This window comes from Rhipicephalus microplus, unplaced genomic scaffold (assembly GCF_043290135.1).
Source record: "Rhipicephalus microplus isolate Deutch F79 unplaced genomic scaffold, USDA_Rmic scaffold_23, whole genome shotgun sequence".
Lineage (NCBI taxonomy): Eukaryota > Metazoa > Arthropoda > Arachnida > Ixodida > Ixodidae > Rhipicephalus > Rhipicephalus microplus.
In genome coordinates, this window is record NW_027464596.1 from 9,122,961 (window position 1) to 9,142,072 (window position 19,112).

At 45.4% G+C, this 19,112-nt stretch overlaps 1 protein-coding gene across 1 annotated transcript in view; it reads left to right on the plus strand.

The window, feature by feature from the left end:
• LOC142786379 (uncharacterized) overlaps nucleotides 1-19,112 on the plus strand; it is a 38,371-nt gene that overhangs the window by 12,081 nt on the left and 7,178 nt on the right. The window contains exons 4-5 of the mRNA XM_075884042.1: nucleotides 3,438-3,575; nucleotides 10,849-10,922. Of these exons, the coding sequence (XP_075740157.1) occupies nucleotides 3,438-3,575; nucleotides 10,849-10,922 (212 nt within the window). The remainder of the gene's footprint in view (nucleotides 1-3,437; nucleotides 3,576-10,848; nucleotides 10,923-19,112) is intronic.

Genomic DNA, 19,112 nt, shown 5'->3' on the forward strand with positions numbered 1-19,112 from the left:
CAAGCTGTGGGGAGGCAAAGTAACGGTTATGCTCACGAATTTCAGCAATGAGTACAAACACGTGTACAAAGGAATGATGGTCGCATATACCAAAGAAATTTTGGAAGCCACCAGTGCTTTCGCCCCGCCGATTCTGCGCAACCTGCTTAGAGAAGCCCAGCCCCTCTCTCATTTTTCGACGTCAGTCCCAGCCTTCCGAACAATAAGCAAGAACAGCTCAAAATCCTGCTCCTGCAATACGAAGAATGCTTTTCATCGTCTTCAAAAATTTGGCACACCCGAATCGCGAAACATCGCATCATTACCGAAGAAAATGCCAGGCCTCTTCGTCAGAGTCCGTACAGAGTTTCGACGCGAGAACACGAGGCCCCAAACTGACAAGTTGATGAAATGCTACGGGATGACATCATCCAGCCGTCCAAGACTCTATGGGCGCCCCCCGTGGTGTTAGTTAATAAGAAGGATGAAACAGCCCGTTTCTGCGTTGATTATCACCGCCTGAACAAAATCACAAAAAGGACGTGTATCCTCTCCCACGAATAGACGACGTACTGGATCGGCTCCATAACGTGAAGTTCTTTTCGTCAATGGGCCTCAAGATTGGCTATTGGCAAATCTAAGCAGGCGAAAGAGAATGAGAGAAGACGGCAGTTATAACACCAGACAGCATATTCGAGTTTAAGGGGATGGCCTTCGGTCTTTGCTCGACGCCTGCCACGTTTCAACGCGTTATGGATACAGTACTGACAGGATTGAAGTGGCAGACTTGCCTTGTGTACTTGGATGACGTCGTCGTGTTTTTCTCGAGTTTTGATGAGCATCTTCGGCGCCCTGAAGCTGTACTTTAAGCCATCAAGACGTCCGGGCTCACCCTGAAGCCAGAAAAGTGCAGATTTGCGTACAAAGAGCTTTGATTTCTTTGACACGTAATTAGCAAGTCTGAAGTCTATCCCGATCTGCGGAAAACAGCTGCTATCACCGACTTCCTCCACCCACTGACAAGAAGGCAGTGCGTCGATTTCTGGGCCTGAGCGCCTATCACAGGTGGATGGTCAAAAACTTGGCACGCATCACCGATCCACTCACTAACCTTACTAGGGCCGATGTGAAGTTCTTGTGAGAAATGCCGCAGGAAAACGCTTTCCAGCAACTGAAACAATGCCTTAAGACGCCTCCGTTACTTGCCCATTTTGACGAATTCGCCAAAACAGAAATACGCACTGACGCAAGCACCGTAGGTCTTGGCGCCGTTCTTGTGCAGACGGCTGACGGACTGGAAAGGATTATTAGTTACGCCAGCCGATCGCTATCCAAGACAAAGCTAATATTCCACAACAGAAAATGAGTGCCTCGCCATCCTCTGGGCTACGCTGAAATTTCGCCCCTACCTCTAAGGCAGGCTCTTTAAAGTTGTGAGTGACCACTACGCCTTGTGTCGGCTAGCTACCTTGAAGGACCCCTCAGGTCGCCTCGCACAATGGAGCCGGATACTTCAAGAATATGACATTACCGTCGTTCACAAGTCCGGAAGGAAATACTGCGACGCCGACTGCCTCTCTCGTGCACCTGTCGACCCACCACCGCCCGACGACCCGGGTGCCAACTACTTCTTGGGAACGATAACTACCGACGACTTCGCTGAATGACCGCGGGACGACCCGAAACTCAGGGCCCTAATAAATATCTCGAAGGCAGGACCGCCGCAGCTCCGAAGGTATTCCAGTGCGAACTTGTGTCGTTCTTCCTGCGAAACGGTCTTTTCCAAAAGAAGAACTCACCGCTTCGAGCCAAGTACCTTCTTGTTGTGCCTTCAGCTCTGCGACGAACTCCTGCAGGCTCTGCACGAAGATCCGACGGCAGGGCACCTCGGTGTTTCTCGCACACTCACGAGGATAGAAGAAAGGCACTACTTGCCACGCCTTACCACCCACATGACTTGTTATGTGGGGACATGCCGGGACTGCCAGTGTCGCAAGACATCGGGATTTCTGCAGCCCATTGAACCACCTCGCGACCGTTCCAGCAGATCGGTATAGACCTACCAGTTGGCTTTCGGAAACAAATCGATCGTGGTAGCTACCGACTATCTCACCCACTACGCCGAGACAAAAGCCTTGCCCAAAGGCAGGGCATCCGAGGTAGCCACGTTCTTCGTCGAAAACATCGTGCTACGTCACGGCGCCCCAGAAGTCTTCATCATCGACAGAGGAACGGCATTTACTACTCACCTAACTCAAGCGATCTTGGCATAAAGCCAGACAAGCCTCCTCCTGACGCCGGTGTACCACCCACAGACGAACGGCCTCACCGAGTGGCTAAAAGAGACCATCGCCGACATGCCGGCAATGTACGTCGATGTCGAACACAAGACGTGCGATGCCATTCTTCTGTACGTGACCTTCGCATACAACACGGCGGTGCAAGAGATGACGCAGATATCTCCATACAAATTGGTCTACGGAAGGAACCCGGCAACGACGCTCGACGCCATGTTACCTAGCGTCACCGACGAAGAAAACCCCGATGTGAATGAGTACCTTCAGCACGCCGAAGATGCCCGACAACTCGCCCGCCTCCGTATCAAGAACCAACAGACGACCGACAGCCACCGTTACAATCTTCGACAATGCTTCGTGGAATACCAGCCCGGTGAACGTGTTTGGGTGTGGACGCCGATACGCCGACGTGGACTCAGTGAAAAGCTTATGCGACGGTACTTCAGACCGTACAGGGCGGTTTGACGTCTCGGCCCACTCGATTACGAGGTGGTCCTCGACGGCATCACTAACTCTCAACGACACCAATCGCGACCTGAAGTCGTTCATGTCGCGCACCTCAAGCCGTTCCATGCGCGTTAACGAACTCAAACAGTGTATTCTGTTTGCCACGTTTTGAACCCCAGGTGGTCGAAATTTCCGGAGCCCTCCACTACGGCGTCTCTCATAATCATATGGTGGTTGTGGGACGTTAAACCCCACATATAAATCAATCAATCATGTTTGCCACGTTTCTTTTCTCAAGTTTTGTTATCGACCCGTTACACTACGTATTCTCAGCGCGAACCGCGCCTGCAGTCTTCGAGAAGCTTCAGGACTATAGTAGATCATTTGGGTAAGATCACGCCCACTCCGCGAACTATACAGATTATTCTGGAAGCAACGTCACCGTTAACGATAACGCTAAAACATTCGAAGGCAAGTGTGTAAATACCGATGCGCTTCACCGCTTGTCAGTTATCGATGGCCGACACTGCATTCGCCGCTATCAGTGTAAATGTGCTACTGTAACCCGATTTTCTGTTTACCGGGCAGAGGTTCGCCCAAATAAACAGTTTGATCTGACTGTACAGTCTCCTGCCTTCAGTCACGTCACGACCCCGTGAAAATATATAAATATGTGTGTATATGTTGATGAATGCTGTTATTGGTACCACGCAGAGAAGGAAAACAGTGCGTGCATACACGTATGGTGTCCGAAGGTGCAACTTCCTTGTCTGAATACCTGGATTACAAACACTAGTGTAGACCCTGAAGCTATAACAACTCCAGCGCCACAAGATATCTCTGAAAAAGCAAGTAAGTATACCAAATATACATATGGTCTTTGAAGCTGTTGGTGTGAGGCTGTTCATGTGAAATAATCGAAGCACGCTTGAGCTTAGCCTTAAAGTGGAGCCCTATAACGTGATCACGTGTCCAATCCACGTCTCTTTCTGATGTGCTTGCCGTGCGTCACTTGTTAGTGGACGCTTGAACAGGGCAACTTGTGAAGTAACATCCACGCTGATTACATTGGCTGTTTTACCGCGATAATGCTAACGCAGAAATTCTGGTGTTGGTGTCAGTGACGAAGTCGTTGGTTGGAAGCGACAAAATTATTTTGTCCGTGGGCGAAAAATTCAGAAAGAGGAAAACCATATAAAGAACGAGCTGTACCTCTACTTAGTCATGCCTAAATGCACATAGCAAAAACTACGATTAATCATTGTTTAGCTTGGTTCTCTGGACGGTATACTTCTCTATTTTTCTCAAATTTCTAGTGTCCTTCCCTTAGTCCCCGGCGTAGGGTAGCCAACTCGAAGACTTACTGATTAACCTTCCTATCTTCTCTTTTTCTGTTTGCTTCCTTTCCAGACGTGCGGCTCATTCTTCCCCCGTCTCCTTGACTCGCTGCCTCGTTTTGATTTCGTTCAAACTACGAAGCCTGGCTTCTTCCAGTTTCTGCGACTCACTTCAATATCTTCGGTAGTGCACAACAAGCCACCCCTTCAATAAATGCGATGGAGCTCCACCTCCTCCTCCGTTGTTGCAGCTCGGTTTCACCAGCTTCTCCTTTCACAGGCTCGTGTGGTATAGCGGCCCGTTTTCTCACAAATGCATGGTCAGGTCATGGCGGCTGAGGCAGCTGAAGTTCCATCGAGTTCAACAGAGGCATCGCCACACGCCGAAAGATCTCGGTGCTCTTGGTGTAGTTCCGTAGCCGTGCTTCTCAGCGTTGTGCAGACGATGTTAGTTCAGGCGACAAGTGAGGCAACCCCCTATCTATTATGGTTTGTTAGCGCACCTAGTCATTACGCAGGCACCTGCCAATGTCTGTGCTTCTTCTATAAACAGAAAAAAAACATCAGACCGCACCTGTCACGTTTGACAAGGACGTCTGGGAAAGGTAGCTCGCCGCCTCTTTCTACCTAGGCCATCAATTGAATAAATTTTTCAACGCTCTTTAAATGGGATTTGAATGAAGAATGTCTTTTCGTTGAATTATGCATAACGCGTCGTCTGCGTAACCCAGGAAGACCTTGGGTGCAGCGTAAAAAGAGCCGAGTGCACCATTTTCAAACCATTTCATCGTTAAATTTGAAGCTGTTACCAATGTGGATGACCTCATTGCTGTTCCGAGCACTTTCTTGCAGAAGGTGCTTCGAACACGTTGTAAGTTTTCTCCAGCTAAAACAGAAGGAGCGTTTTGAAGTCGGGGATGTCGGCATGAGTCCTTTCTGACCGCGTCGGGTGATGTTGAAGGATGGCGGCCAGTGTTTCTGTGACGAGTTGAATGAAAGCGCTTGAAAAAGTGACACGTGACGTCGAACAAGAGAAGAGAATTCTGATAATCAGGGGCAAAATGACCAACCTTGTCTATGAAGTCCCCGGAATGGTGAACGTGAGTGGCACTTCTGCCAACGTGGAAGAAAGAACCTCACGAAGGTAATCAGAATGTTTGGAAGCAAGGAGAGAAATTTCGCAAATGCTCGGGGAGCATAGAGCCGTTCGCTTTTTTGGTTTTTCAATCAGCACAGCCCCTTGTGCTAGTAGGGCCAATAATATGAACACCTTCGAAAAGAAGCTTCTTACTCGCGCTGAACCTTGGGCGTCAGGTCCTTCTTCATACCACAGTGGGTCGGTTCGTCCAGAAGCAATGACATCTGGTCAAGGTAGTGATACTGTTCAGTAAAATTATGGTGTTTCCCTTGTGTGCTTGAAGGGCGACAAAGATTATATTCGAGCGATGGCCTTTTATAGCTTTAGTTTTTTCTCTTGAAGGTAGGGAGACGTTTTCGTTCGGGCGTAACCGTGAAGGAGGGCCCATAGCTTCACCCAGTCTTATAGTTTTGGCGACACGGGAAATCTGGACCGCGGTTTGAACAGCGTGTCAATGAAGTCAACAAAAAGTGCCTTCGATTGCCTTTGCAGAGCACGCTGAAAATTTGAGCCATCAAATTGATTTGAATAATGCCATAATCTCGCAAACAAAAAAAAACTGCTCGCCCTGCATCACTTGGAATCTGTCCTGTTTGAAACAACGTGAGGCAACCGAAATGATGGAATCCACCATTTTATATAAAATAGCTGTTTACGTCACATTTGATAGCCATCGCAAACATCGCTCCTCTTCTCCTCGCCTTCACTGTGAACAAGGCGGCGGTTAGGGGAGCCAGAACGCCCTTTTCGTATTCTTTTCCATGGTTGGTCTCCGTCTTTTAAACCTATCATGTTGCTTTGTGACCAGATGGGCTTTAGCTCTAATGCCTCGTTGCAATCATTTGCACTGCGCATTTCCACGAAGTCGAATCACCTTCTTGCCTCAACTGGCGCCATCGCTGATAACCAATTATTGAAGAACGTCATAGCCAACGTTCAATGCCCACAAAAGTCTTCACTGTCACTTTGCAATTTTCACGCACAAACATCAAGGTGACGCTTTATACTTAGGTGCCATTTGTTTTTGTGTACACTGTTGCTTTGCTTTATTAACTCCTGTTTAGGGTACTAACCGATTTGGTTCTTACCACTGTCCTCTATAATGTATTGGCCCTGAGGGCAGAATAATTAAATAAATCAGATCGACTTCTTTGTGAAAAAAAAACGCATTTATGTACACTCGCTGTATTTGTCGCAGATAACGTCGTCGTGATAAAACTAACACGCGGATTTTTTCATTAGTGTCTGCGAATGCGCTAATATCTTTCACAGCGAAACCTGTTATGAGATCACAACAAGGTTCATGTGCGCGCCATAGTTGTCCACTGCTGATGTGCGTAACCACTATCGCACGAAATAAGTAAAAAAAAAAACACTCCGTAAAGAAATTATGGACCATATCCTGGAACGTAACCCTGATGGGATGCAAAGAAGTAGCAGTTTGCACTGCGTTGACCTGGTTGAAACGGGCGTTTACGCGGGTGTTTCAAGAACGGTTTGAAGCGAAACATGCTGTAGCGTTTATTGGAGTGAACGTTTATTTGAAACGCGAAGAAGCGGGAAGTAGGTTGGGTTTCGTATAAGTGTCATCGCAGACTAACGGGCCGAAAGAGCAGACAGATTTCATTTCGCGTTCATAGCAGCCATACGTATGCAGCCTGCTGGCCACATTCAATGACATGCCGCGTGCGTATGACTGCTGTGGACACGCAACTAAATCTGTCCAGTGTTCCCACTCGACCTGCAGTCGAGCGTCGCGGGTGGGGGAGAGGGTGGCACGTGATAGATGTGTGTTGCGAGCGAGCAGAGGGGCCGCCGGCTGTGGCGAGTGAAGAACAGAGCGACGTCGACGCGCAGCTGCGACTTGACCTACTTGGCACCTCTCTAACATCTGCGGCGAGAGGGTTTGTGCGGGCGTACGAGAGAGTGTTACACAGGCTAGTCAAAGAGCTGCTTTGCATCTAAAAAAAAAAACACCAAGGACAAGACTGTATTCCAACCCGTGTCCCCTGCATACGAGCCCAGTATTCTAACACTGAGGCCCGCTGGTGCTTGGAACTTGTTTGCAAACCTGCCTAAGGCAGGTTTTATGTCGGTAAAAAATCGCGTTAATAACACGAGTGATCATCGTTTTAGAACAGCAAAAGAATAATCAGCCGTCACATAATGCGAATTGCACGAAGTGCGGGTCATTGAGTACTCCAACCGTTTACAAAAGCTCGATCTTCTTCACATATTAACTGTGGCGCATACTCAATGCGGGTGATTGTGGGGATTACAAAGGCTTTGCCCTAATTCTTCGTCATCGTCAAGCACAACACAAAAGTATTGCACAAAGTTCCTTGCAAGTGTGCAGCAGGTATTACGCTTCTCCGAAGAGTGTCATAGTGAATGCCTGCCTACTACACAATGGTTAATGCCGTAGTGCGTACCCTGCAAGAGTACGTAATACTGAACCAAAGAGTGTTTAAAAAAGGATCTGATACGCCGTTCTTCCAGATTTCGCTGTGACAGTGCTGCTCGTTCCACGCAGGCCTAGTGGTATTTTTTGAATAATAATAATAATAATAATAATAATAATAATAATAATAATAATAATAATAATAATAATAATAATAATAATAATAATAATAATAATAATAATAATAATAATAATAATAATAATAATTGTCATCTCGAGTACAACACAGATAACAGGCCTGTCGAAGCAAGACGGTGGCTCTGATGACTAGGCCCGGCATATCAGCAAACGAGAGATGGCATACATATCAAAAAGCTTGTAACGTAAAATGATCAGCGGAAGAAGACATGTAACTCTTTTACACTCCACTTAAACGCATCAAAATACAAGCATCAAACTAACGGAAGCAATACTATACCTAAACAGAAGAATGTTGAGATAAGGATTCAGCAATCTTTCAACAGTTTATACCTGGCATGAAAGAGGGTAGGTATTGGTCACGTGGTAATTATGCAGCATTAAAGGGATTTGAAAGCATTTTGCAAATCGTGTTTCACCGTTACAAAAAAAAAACACTGCCGGGGAAGTTATTAAAAACGGAAGAAAACAGAAGGAACGTAGACCATTCTAATAGGTTTGCCATATCACGTTTTGAGAAATGGTACCGAAAAGCGGGAAGTTTTTCTCAGTATATGAAGGGCAATGAACTCAGTTTTGAACTCAGAGTTCCAGAAATGCCGTGATACCACAGTCTGAATAAATGACGTTTTGAAAGATTGCAGGCGAAGTAAAAAAAAAAATCAATTTGCGTTGTCTGATAAAGTATGATCGTAAACAGTACTTTTCAACATGTATTTTTTAAATGTTATCAACCCTAGACTGCCATCGTGAAAAACAGAAAGCCAATAATGTGATGCCATAACGCAGGAAACTGTATGTAAGAGCAAGCATAATTTTCACTTCAATATTGGTGGGCACAATGAATTTATTATAAAAAAAATTAACCATAACATTTCTCGCAGTGTGCCACATATGTAAGCCAATTATCCTTCCAAGACAGGACACTATTGAAGAACACACCGAGATATTTCAAAGAAATAACATATTCAATCGCAGCGCACTTACAAGAAGCGCAATCACAGGCATTAATAAAGAGGGGCGCATTTGTCACGATTGCTTTCAATGAATTTTAAAGCAAATTAGTTTTGTTTTTTTCTGCTTAATCAATAAGTAGTTATTAGCGAACCATGGCACAGCCTCATGAACACTGTCTATAGTATGACAACGCTTTATTGTAAAAGATGTATTTGGTTAAAAGAACAGTGTCGGGTGCGTACTGAAATACGAGACATTTTGGAACAGCAGTAGTGAAGATAAAATCAATCCCTGTGCTGCACTAGCTTTCAAGGCAAGCCTGTTGCTGAAAGGCAACCGATTGTCTAATTGACTATCTGTAAGTGGTCAAAAAGATACATTTTTAAGAAAGGCGTAAAACGGACCTCTGAAGCCAAGAAGGTATATGTTTTCAAGCAGGATATAATGTTCGCGATGTCGGATCATTTGCAGATATCCAAAAATAAAGCACAAACAAACATATTATGATCGAAAGCATCATGCAGTTCATTGGAAAATTGTGTGAACAAGATCGAGCTTTTGTAAACAGTAGGAGCATTTGATGACCAACTCTTTGCACTATTGGCATTGTGTGACGCCTCTTTGTTCTTTTGCTGTTATAAAAAGCTTTATTCTCATAGTAGCGCGATTACTTTCACGACACCAAGCCTGTCTAAGGCGAGTTTGCAAAAGAGTTCCAAGCACCGACATGGCTCAGTATTAGAATACTGGGCTGGCACGCAGAGGACCCGTGTTCGAATCCAACCGTGTCCTTGGTGTTTTTCATTAACTGAGTTTTTTTATTTCGTTCGATAGTGGTTACGGACAACTGCGGTACATACGTGAATTGAGTTGTGGTCTTATAACAGCTTTCGCTGTAAAAAAAAAAAGCGACTAAAACTGGTCGAAATGAACTATTTCGACACGAAACGAATGAATAGTCATGCCTATGTCTTGTAGCTAGATTCTCGGTTTCGAAAAGGGCGATGACAGGTGCGAAGCTCACATTGGTTTCCCGCTGGCGCGCGTTTTGCCGGGCTATATACTGTTGATTGTTATGCCTGGTTGCCCGCAGCGTCTCAGTATTGATGGATGGAGGTGGTAGTGTTACCTGAAGCAGTTTGTCTCTAGTGTGCAGTTATATTATTCCGCGCAATATACCGTTTAAAAAGCCACTCACCAGGCTCCCAAAATACAAAAAGTAGCGCATACTCTTTCCTGATATTTCTAGTCCTTCTTGGCGCACTATTGTGACGTAGACACTAGTTCCCGTGACGTCTACAGCATACATGCTCTCGATTAGTTGATATACACGAAATATCACATGTGATTTGTCTCCTGCACTGCGTTGCCATGCAGCCGTCCACCCGTTCTTCTTTGTCTAGCGTGAGTATTGTGCACAATCAACCGATCAAGCTTCATTTTTTGTGTTTACAACTGCGCAAGCGGCGATAACAGCGTGCGGCTGAGTAGCGCGAAACGCCGATAGGCTCTAGCGCTTAGTGCTGATATTGTTCACGTGCATACAAGAACTAAGGGACGAAGAGAGGGCATCGTGTGTATGAAGGAGAGGATAAAGTCACCTCCTTGTCTTTAAACGCGGAGTGGTGAGCAGAACTTTAATATTTAAGGTTCGGGCCCAGTCCGTGACTGGGCATAAATATATTTTAGTACAGATGGTGCGACTGAGTTTAGCATGTTTTTCAAGTGCCCATATACTTGGGATGCAGCTGACGAGTAAGCGTCTATCATATTTCAGTTGCATACATGACATACATGGCAGTAGCATGTTTTAGCTGATGAAAGCCAACACTATTTTGGCCTCTACACAAGGTGTCGTTGTCACGGATCCACTCAAGATTGACGTACTTCATAGGCATCCTTTCAAGAAAAAGGTGTTTTTATATCATATATATTTCAAAACGATATCACCGAAAGTTGGTATTGGGCACGCCCTATTTAAATTTTACTCCATTGCAAAAAAAAAAAATATTGCAGCATAGACTACAACAAATTTGATGATGTCATATAACTATAGTTTCAGTATTTTGATTGTTTCCTCCCATGTGATCCCAGCGCAACCTACATCGACCAAACTAGATGACACAGAAGAGCATCGTGATGTCACGTCCTTGTCCTTCGACAGTGCGGTAAGTGTACACGTGTCACATGTGTTCACGTTGGTTATTCATGGTTAAGCGACAGGGAAGATAAATCTTAAAATTTACAATTATAGAAACCTCTAAATTGATATCTTCAAATGCTGAGCTCCATGAATCAGGCATGCGCGCTCTTTTAAACAAAAATGAAAGACTATGGAAAGTTGAGGGCAGCTCATACACACGAGGACGAAGAATAAACGACGGGACGGGCCTGGACTCACAGAGAAGAACTTTATTATACATCACACAATTTTATATAAGAAGTCACGTGCACAACAATGTCATAAAACATAAACGGCAGTGAAACCAACATGTGCAAGAATATACCAACCAACGCGCCTGAATTTCTGTTCTCATAAAGCTAAGAGACTGCCACAAGAGAGAGAGAGAGAGAGAGAGAGAGAGAGAGAGAGAGAGAAGGCTATTCATCATGCGGCGGAGACTCCCACAAAAGGTACCCCCACAAAGGAGACACCAAAAAAAAAAAAAGCGACGAGTGAAATTTTTTGCTCCATCATCCTTCTTATTATCTGAGTTCACGTTTTCTGAGCATGGCATTGCGCGCAGTGAATTTACATCGATTCGATCACACTTTTGTGCTTCATATGAAAAGGATGTGTGTTTCTCGGAAATGTTCGTTAATTTTATTACTTCAACTTCAACTTTATCGTTTCTTCTAGTACATACTAGAAATGTGCTCCGGAGCTAAAAGCTGCAGTCAGAAGCTTGGCTTGGCTCAGGAAGCATTGTTCATGACCAGCGCGAGAACATAAAGATTTTTTTACCAAACAAGTTTGACACTCTGATGCAAGAGTAGAAGGTGTTGAATATGATACACATATTTACAGAAATAGCAAAGCACTGAAACCAAACATGATAACATGACTTACATCAATATACATAAATAGGCCGTATACATGCCTAGGCGTTTTTGAAATACATCTTCATTTCCTTGTAAAATAATTTAGTAGCGTGAATGCTTAGTCGAGCGCATGCGCAGTAAACTGCCACTCTCGCGCGCTCACTGTTTGACGCATGGTGATACATGATTGCATATTTGCTGCAGTTAAAAAGAAGCGATTACAAATGTTTCATGGCGTTTTACACTTTGCCATTCTGTGATCAGAATCACTGACCGGTAAGCTTTTCGTTCCGCTAAAAAAAAGGCACCATAAAAATTGGCTGTAGGTCTATTAATATAGCCTTCGAGCTTTTTTTAAACAGTGCAACTTCAAAGCCAACTTTCAGTGGAAATATGGTGGAAGCACAATACGCACAAGGAGCCCGTAACACATAAGCACATGCTCATTAGAGGCCACGTCCTGTGAAGGTGCGCGCGCATCGCAACGCATTGGGGTATACGACCTTTGAAGCGTGCCATGTCGCTAGTGATGACGAAAACGCGCTGAGGGCACTGGCATTTGAATACCACTAACTGTATATGGTGTATATAAATTGCTCACTGTTAGAATCCGGACAATGTACGCGTGGTGGCCTAGTGGTTTGTCGCTGCGCGCTGCCGAGCAAGAGGTTGTTGATTCTGTATACGCCCAGCGACGAAACTTTCTCTTTTCGTTTTTTTTTCTTTGTGATCTGTTAGTATGTGTTTTACATATGTCATATCCACGACAGAAATAAGTAAGCGGAGCCGCAGTAGTCCCGGGCATAAAACACTTCCTTGTTAAGGCCACTTGGGAATGTTCCATCATTACCATTTTTTTGTATATTGAAAAAAATTGTGCATGCCCTCGGCGATGCCTTTTAACAGATGGCCGGCTTTATATTTGTCAGACATATTTGCGTTGACAATCCAGCAAATCTTCAATGCTTTTTCAGTGTAGGTCATGCACGTTTCGCCGGGCAACGGAGCCCTACTTGAGTGCATTTGCTCAGTTTTCTTTTTCATAGAACTCGTGTCCGCAAAGCAGGCCTTCAGTTCCTTAACAAATATATCCCAAGTGGTGAGCACATGTGCATGGTTCTGAAACCAAAGCATAGATGTCCCGGCAAGGAAGAATACTACGTTCCCGAGCTTCGCCGGCGCGCTCCATTCGTAGTAGCGGCTTATTTTGTCGTAGTGTGTTTGTCGTAGTGTGTCGGATGTATGCACCAAGGGACAAAGAAGGCAAAATAACTACCAATATGGATAGAATAGTTGAAATAGTGGAGGAGTTTTACAGAGATCGGTACAGTAGCCGGGACAACCACGACTTTAATACTACAAGAACTAGCAGTAACCCTAATGACATAGAAGAAGTCAGAAAATCTTTGGAGAGTATGCAAAGAGGCAAAGCTGCTGGTGAGGATCAGGCAAAATCAGATCTGCTGAAAGATGGAGGAGAGACTGTGTTAGAAAAACTAGCCACCCTGTCTGCGAGGTGTCTCCTGACGGGAAGGGTACCAGAGTCTTGGAACAGCGCTAACATCATCTTAATACATAAGAAAGGAGATGACAAGGACTTGAAGAATTACAGGCCGATTAGCTTGCTCTCTGTAGTATACAAGCTATTTACAAAGGTAATTGCTAACAGAGTAAAGAAAACATTAGAATTCAATCAACCAAAGGAACAAGCAGGATTTCGAACTGGCTACTCAACAATCGACCACATTCATACTATCAATCAGGTAATAGAGAAATGCTCAGAATATAACCAACCACTATGCATAGCCTTCATAGATTACGAGAAGGCGTTTGATTCAGTAGAAATATCAGCCGTCATGCAGACACTGCGGAATCAGGGCGTCGATGAAGTATATATAAACATCCTGGAAGAAATCTACAGGGTATCAACTGCTACCATAGTGCTTCATAAAGAAAGCAACAGAATACTAATAAAGAAGGGTGTAAGGCAGGGGGACACAATCTCCCCAATGCTATTTACCGCGTGCGTACAGGAGGTTTTCAGAAGCTTAGAATGGGAACAGTTAAGGATAAGAGTTAATGGAGAGTACCTTAGTAACCTGCGCTTCGCCGATGACATTGCATTGCTGAGTAACTCAGGGGACGAATTGCAACTCATGATTACGGAGTTAGACAAGGAGAGCAGAAAGGTGGGTCTTAAAATGAATCTGCAGAAAACGAAAGTAATGTACAACAACCTCAGAAAAGAGCAGCGCTTTGAGGTAGGTAATAGTGCACTTCAAGTTGTAAAAGACTATGTCTACTTAAGACAGGTAATAACCGCGGAGCCGAACCACGAGATTGGAGTAACTAGAAGAATAAGAATGGGGTGGAGCACATTTGGCAAGCACTCTCAAATTATGACAGGTAGATTGCCACTATCCCTCAAGAGGAAGGTATATAACTGCTGTATCTTGCCGGTACTCAGCTACGGAGCAGAAACCTGGAGACTTACAAAGAGGATTCAGCTTAAATTGAGGACGACGGAGCGAGCAATGGAAAGAAAAATGGTAGGTGTAACCTTAAAAGACAAGAAGAGAGCAGAGTGGATTAGGAAACAAACGGGGTTAAGGATATCATAGCTGAAATCAAGAAGAAGAAATCGACATGGGCCGGGCATGTAGCGCGTAGACAGGATAACCGCTGGTCGTTAAGGGTAACTAACTGGATTTCAAGAGAAGGCAGGCGGGTTAGGGGGAGACAGAAGGTTAGGTGGGCAGATGAGATTAAGAAGTTTGTGGGTGTAAATTGGCAGCAGCAAGCACAGGACCGGGTTAACTGGCGGAACATGGGAGAGGCCTTTGTCCTGCAGTGGACGTAGTCAGGCTGATGATGATGACGATGATGATGATGATGATGATAGCTAAACAACCACGTCTTCATCATTTTTACCTGAGAATATCTGTGGTTCAGGTGCCCAGTAGTTAGGTGGTCGAGGTCGACATGTGCCGTGCCGGTGGCACTGGTGCCATGTCGGTGGCACAGGTGCCATGTCGGTGGCACAGGTGCCATGTCGGTAGCACTGGTGGAGGCAGCAGCGTATACCGTCAACGGGCTTGCTGTGTAGTCGATCATGCTGATGTTGTCCGCGGGGGGGGGGGGGGGGGGTAAGCCCAGCTAAGCGTCTGCTTCTTCGAAGGTCTTCTGTTGCGGGGTCCAGGACGGCGAATTACCCAGCTCCGCTCCACCAAAATGACACTTCTTTGCGTGTAAAATGAGACCAGCTTGTTTGACGCAATATAGAACAACGCTAGGCCAATGGTTATGCTCGTGAAATGTCTTGTCGAAAATAATCACGTCATCGAGGAAACACAGAGAAACCTCCCATTTGAGACCACGTATGATGGAGTGCATGAATCGCTTGAAGGTAGCTGGGGCATTACATAAACCAAATGGCATAACGTTAAATTCAAATAACCCATCAAGCATGGAAAAAGCAGTCCTCTCTCCGTCAGACGAATGCATTGGTATCTGTCAGCATCCAGACCTTAGATCGATCGATGGAAGAAAAGTATGCGGCTGAGTGCAGACAATGAACAGCATCGTCGATGCGTGGTTGCCGATACACGTATTTTATTGTGAAAGCGTTGAAACGGGGGTAGACGACACGAAATCACGAAGAGTTGTCTTTCTTTTTTACCAGTATGACCGGAGCTGCGGCGTCTCTCATAATCAAATAGTGGTTTTGGGACGTTAAACCCCACAAATCAATCAATCAGGAGCTGCCCAGGGACTGCTTGACTCCTGAATAACGCCTTTCTGCAGCATGTCGTTGACCTGGTCGGCGAACACTTTTCTTTCTGATGGGAATACGCGATGGTGTTTCTGGCGTATCGGTGTACCATCTCCCGTGTTGATGCGGTGGTGCATACGGTATTCGGGCAACATGGAACAATTGTCTTGAGCGAAATCAGACCCCGCGTAGCATGTGAGCACCTTTTCGAGAACGTAGCGAGTTGTGATGTCTGCCAATGCCACAAACAACCTACTACGCCATTGGCCGGACCACTGCAACCAGTTAAGCTACCGACACCACCATTCGAAAAAGTCGGCATAGACTTACCGGGCCCCTTCCCCATGTCTACCACCAGCCACCGCTGGATTATTGTGAGCGTAGATTACCTAACGCGGTATACTGAAACGATGGCGGTTGCTCTAGCTACATCATCTGGTGTGTCAGGTTTCTTCTGCGATCGATTATACTTTGTCATAGGGCCCCTAGTGCGGCTGGCAATTTACCGCAGACGTTGTCGAAGAGGTTTTACGGCTTTGTTGGTGCCAGTATCGGCATTCCACGCCATACCAGCCTCAGGCCAACGGCTTCACTGAACGCACCAATCGTACTATCACCAACACGCTTCCAATGTATGTACGTCGCAGCGGATCCCAAGAACTGAGATGCCGTGTTACTTTTTCTTACATACGCCTTTAATACTGCGAAACGCGAGGTCACAGGCTATACGCCTGTATTTCTTCTCTATGCTCGTCATCCCCAAAGTTTCCTCGACACCATACTTCCTTTCTTGATGAACGAAAACGCCAGTGTCGCACAGACTTTGAGCCGCGCTGAAGAAGCTCATCTACTTGTTCGGTTCCGAACCATTTTCACCCACGCTCTGGCAAAAGACCGTTACGACGCAAAACACCCGCCTGTGACTTTCGCAACGGGTCATTTCGTTTGACTGTGGACGCCTGTTCGAAAGAAGGGACTTTGCTAGAAGCTTCTTTCCAAGCAAGTACTCAGGACCATTCGTCATTACTCAGTGCTAAAGTGACGTCACTTACGTCGTTGCGAAAGTGACAGCTCAGAACCGGCGTTGCGTAAGACGCAAATTGTGCATATTGCCCGATTGAAGCCCTAAAACCGATCGCATCTACAGAGCGAGTAGAAGCCTGGAGGAAAATGTAACGTTGACTGAAGGAGCGCAAAAGAAGAAGAGGAAGGACGGGCTTGAGCTAAGGCTCTTCGGCAGTGTCAGTTGAGCGCTGGCTTCTCAGTGTAAATAAACCCGTCACATTCGTAACAATATCATATCAGTATCGGTGCGTGCCTTCTACCATCAGCTGCAGGGGTGTAATGTGCCTTGTTCTCTTTTCACTGTTCGCATTTAGCTTCCTTTCTCTACGGCCATATATGTTCGTATCAACTGAAATAAATCAAATATTTTGTGCCCTGATCTTCCGCCAGTCGTTATTCCGATTGACAAATGACGCATTTAGCAACATGCACTCGTGGGAGCTGAATTGAGACATCTTGATATTTTAGACTTAGCTCTTTGCTACAAGTTGATGGTGCTATAGGAGGCTGATAAAGCTTAACATGAACGGCACAAAAGGCACAATAAAAGCAATACATTCAACAAATATTTTGCTTCGAAACGGCTACAAATGTGTACCCTACGCACGCAAAAGCGTGAATAAAAGTACGAATGATCACTTGCACTCAATACAAGATTAGGAGACTAATTTTTGTTTTCTTGTAAAGCTCCCAATTACATATAGTAGACTTCATGCCTCATTAAAAGTTATTGAAGCAGAAACGTGAACTTTTGAGTAATTGATGTGACATATTTATGAAATGAAGAGGAGAAAATTGTCGATGAATGCCTATGCTGGCGAAAGGAACGTCGGAATTGTAGGAAAGGCACCCGAGCACCCCAATCCCTGACATTTTCTGTTAAAGCATAGCTGGGTATTTGAGCGCGCGCTCTCGCCAAAGAAAAGCCTGCTTCGTCTTGTTCTTCGAGCACCTTTATGATGAATAAAATAATATAAGATAAAAAGGAGGAGGCACAGAGAAATTGGCAGATCCCACGTACAGTGGCAATCGCTGATATGCGAAGCACGTGCGAATGAGAAATGTTGATATGTCACTATAAAATAAGCACATCTTTATGACGTGAAGGTAAGTGATGGCGCACATGACTTCTATGCCATGCTTATTATGTTTGGATGTGTCGTTTACCTTCGTCATCTATGCACGTCACCCGACACAAAATTTAGTATATGTGGAGCTAGCGAAATGGCCACGAGCATGCTATGAGCGCTGTATGTTGCCATATTCTTACATGACACGTGTGTCAGGGTTATCTTGTTTGCACCAGTAACATATTTCGTCATCCATTGACATCACGTAACACCAAATTTAGTATATGTGAAGCTAGTGAAACGGCCGCCAGCGCATCATGAGCGTGGCATGTAGGCATGTTGTTACATGACACGCATGTCATGATTTTCATGTTATGGTCTGTCGCTTGTGTTCGCCATGCAATCATGCCATACCACACCAGTTTTGACACATGCCATGTGAATGAAACCACCGCAACAGCTGCAGGACCATGAAATGTAAATCATGCTATTCATGACACACATGCGAAGATTATTAATGCGAAGCATTTTTAAGCGAACTTCGGTGGCATTGAGCGTATCTATCCATCTATCTATCTGTTTATCTATCCAGCCGCTTACGTTTTGGTACTCTCATAAACAGCCCCTTAATTTGGCGTGAACCAAAATAAGCGTAAGAGGGTAAGATGGTTTGACGAATATGACGCACTGATCAAGACACGAATAATGATTGATATGTGGGGTTTAACGTCCCAAAACCACTATATGATTATGATAGACGCCGTAGTGGAGGGGGTTTCGACCACCTGGGGTTCTTTAACGTGCACCAAAATCTGAGCACACGGGCCTACAACATTTCCGCCTCCATCGGAAACGCAGCCGCCGTAGCCGGGATACGAACCCGCGACCTGTGGGTCAGCAGCCGAGTACCTTAGCCACTAGACCACCGCGGCAAGGCTAGACACGAATAATCACAATATCGTCGCGTACATCGTGAAACACTTCCTGTCAAACAGTGGCACATACCCACGGGCTGGTATGTGCCGCTGGTATGCGGGTATGCGCCACAGGTGATTGACTCTTAGTATCTATCCAGGAATGACAAGAGCACACATGGACCATTTTAATTCGTGGGCGTTAAGAAATACCCGACATCAGTAGCGTCGACCCGACGAATGCAAAGAATAAATGTCAGGGTCCCCGCTGGAATTGAACCCTAGCACTCTGCGTGGCAATGAAGTATTTTACCACAGAGCTACGCCAGGCCAGGTCTGGGAACTACTTTTCGAATAGACGCTAATCTTCGTGAAACGTCAATAGTGGTTGCAGTGCTCCCTACCCAATTTTATAAACATTACATATGCACTCCTTTGATTCAGACGTCACGTCAGGTTAACGTCAATTGTGATTAGTTGCCATGCGCTGAAGTT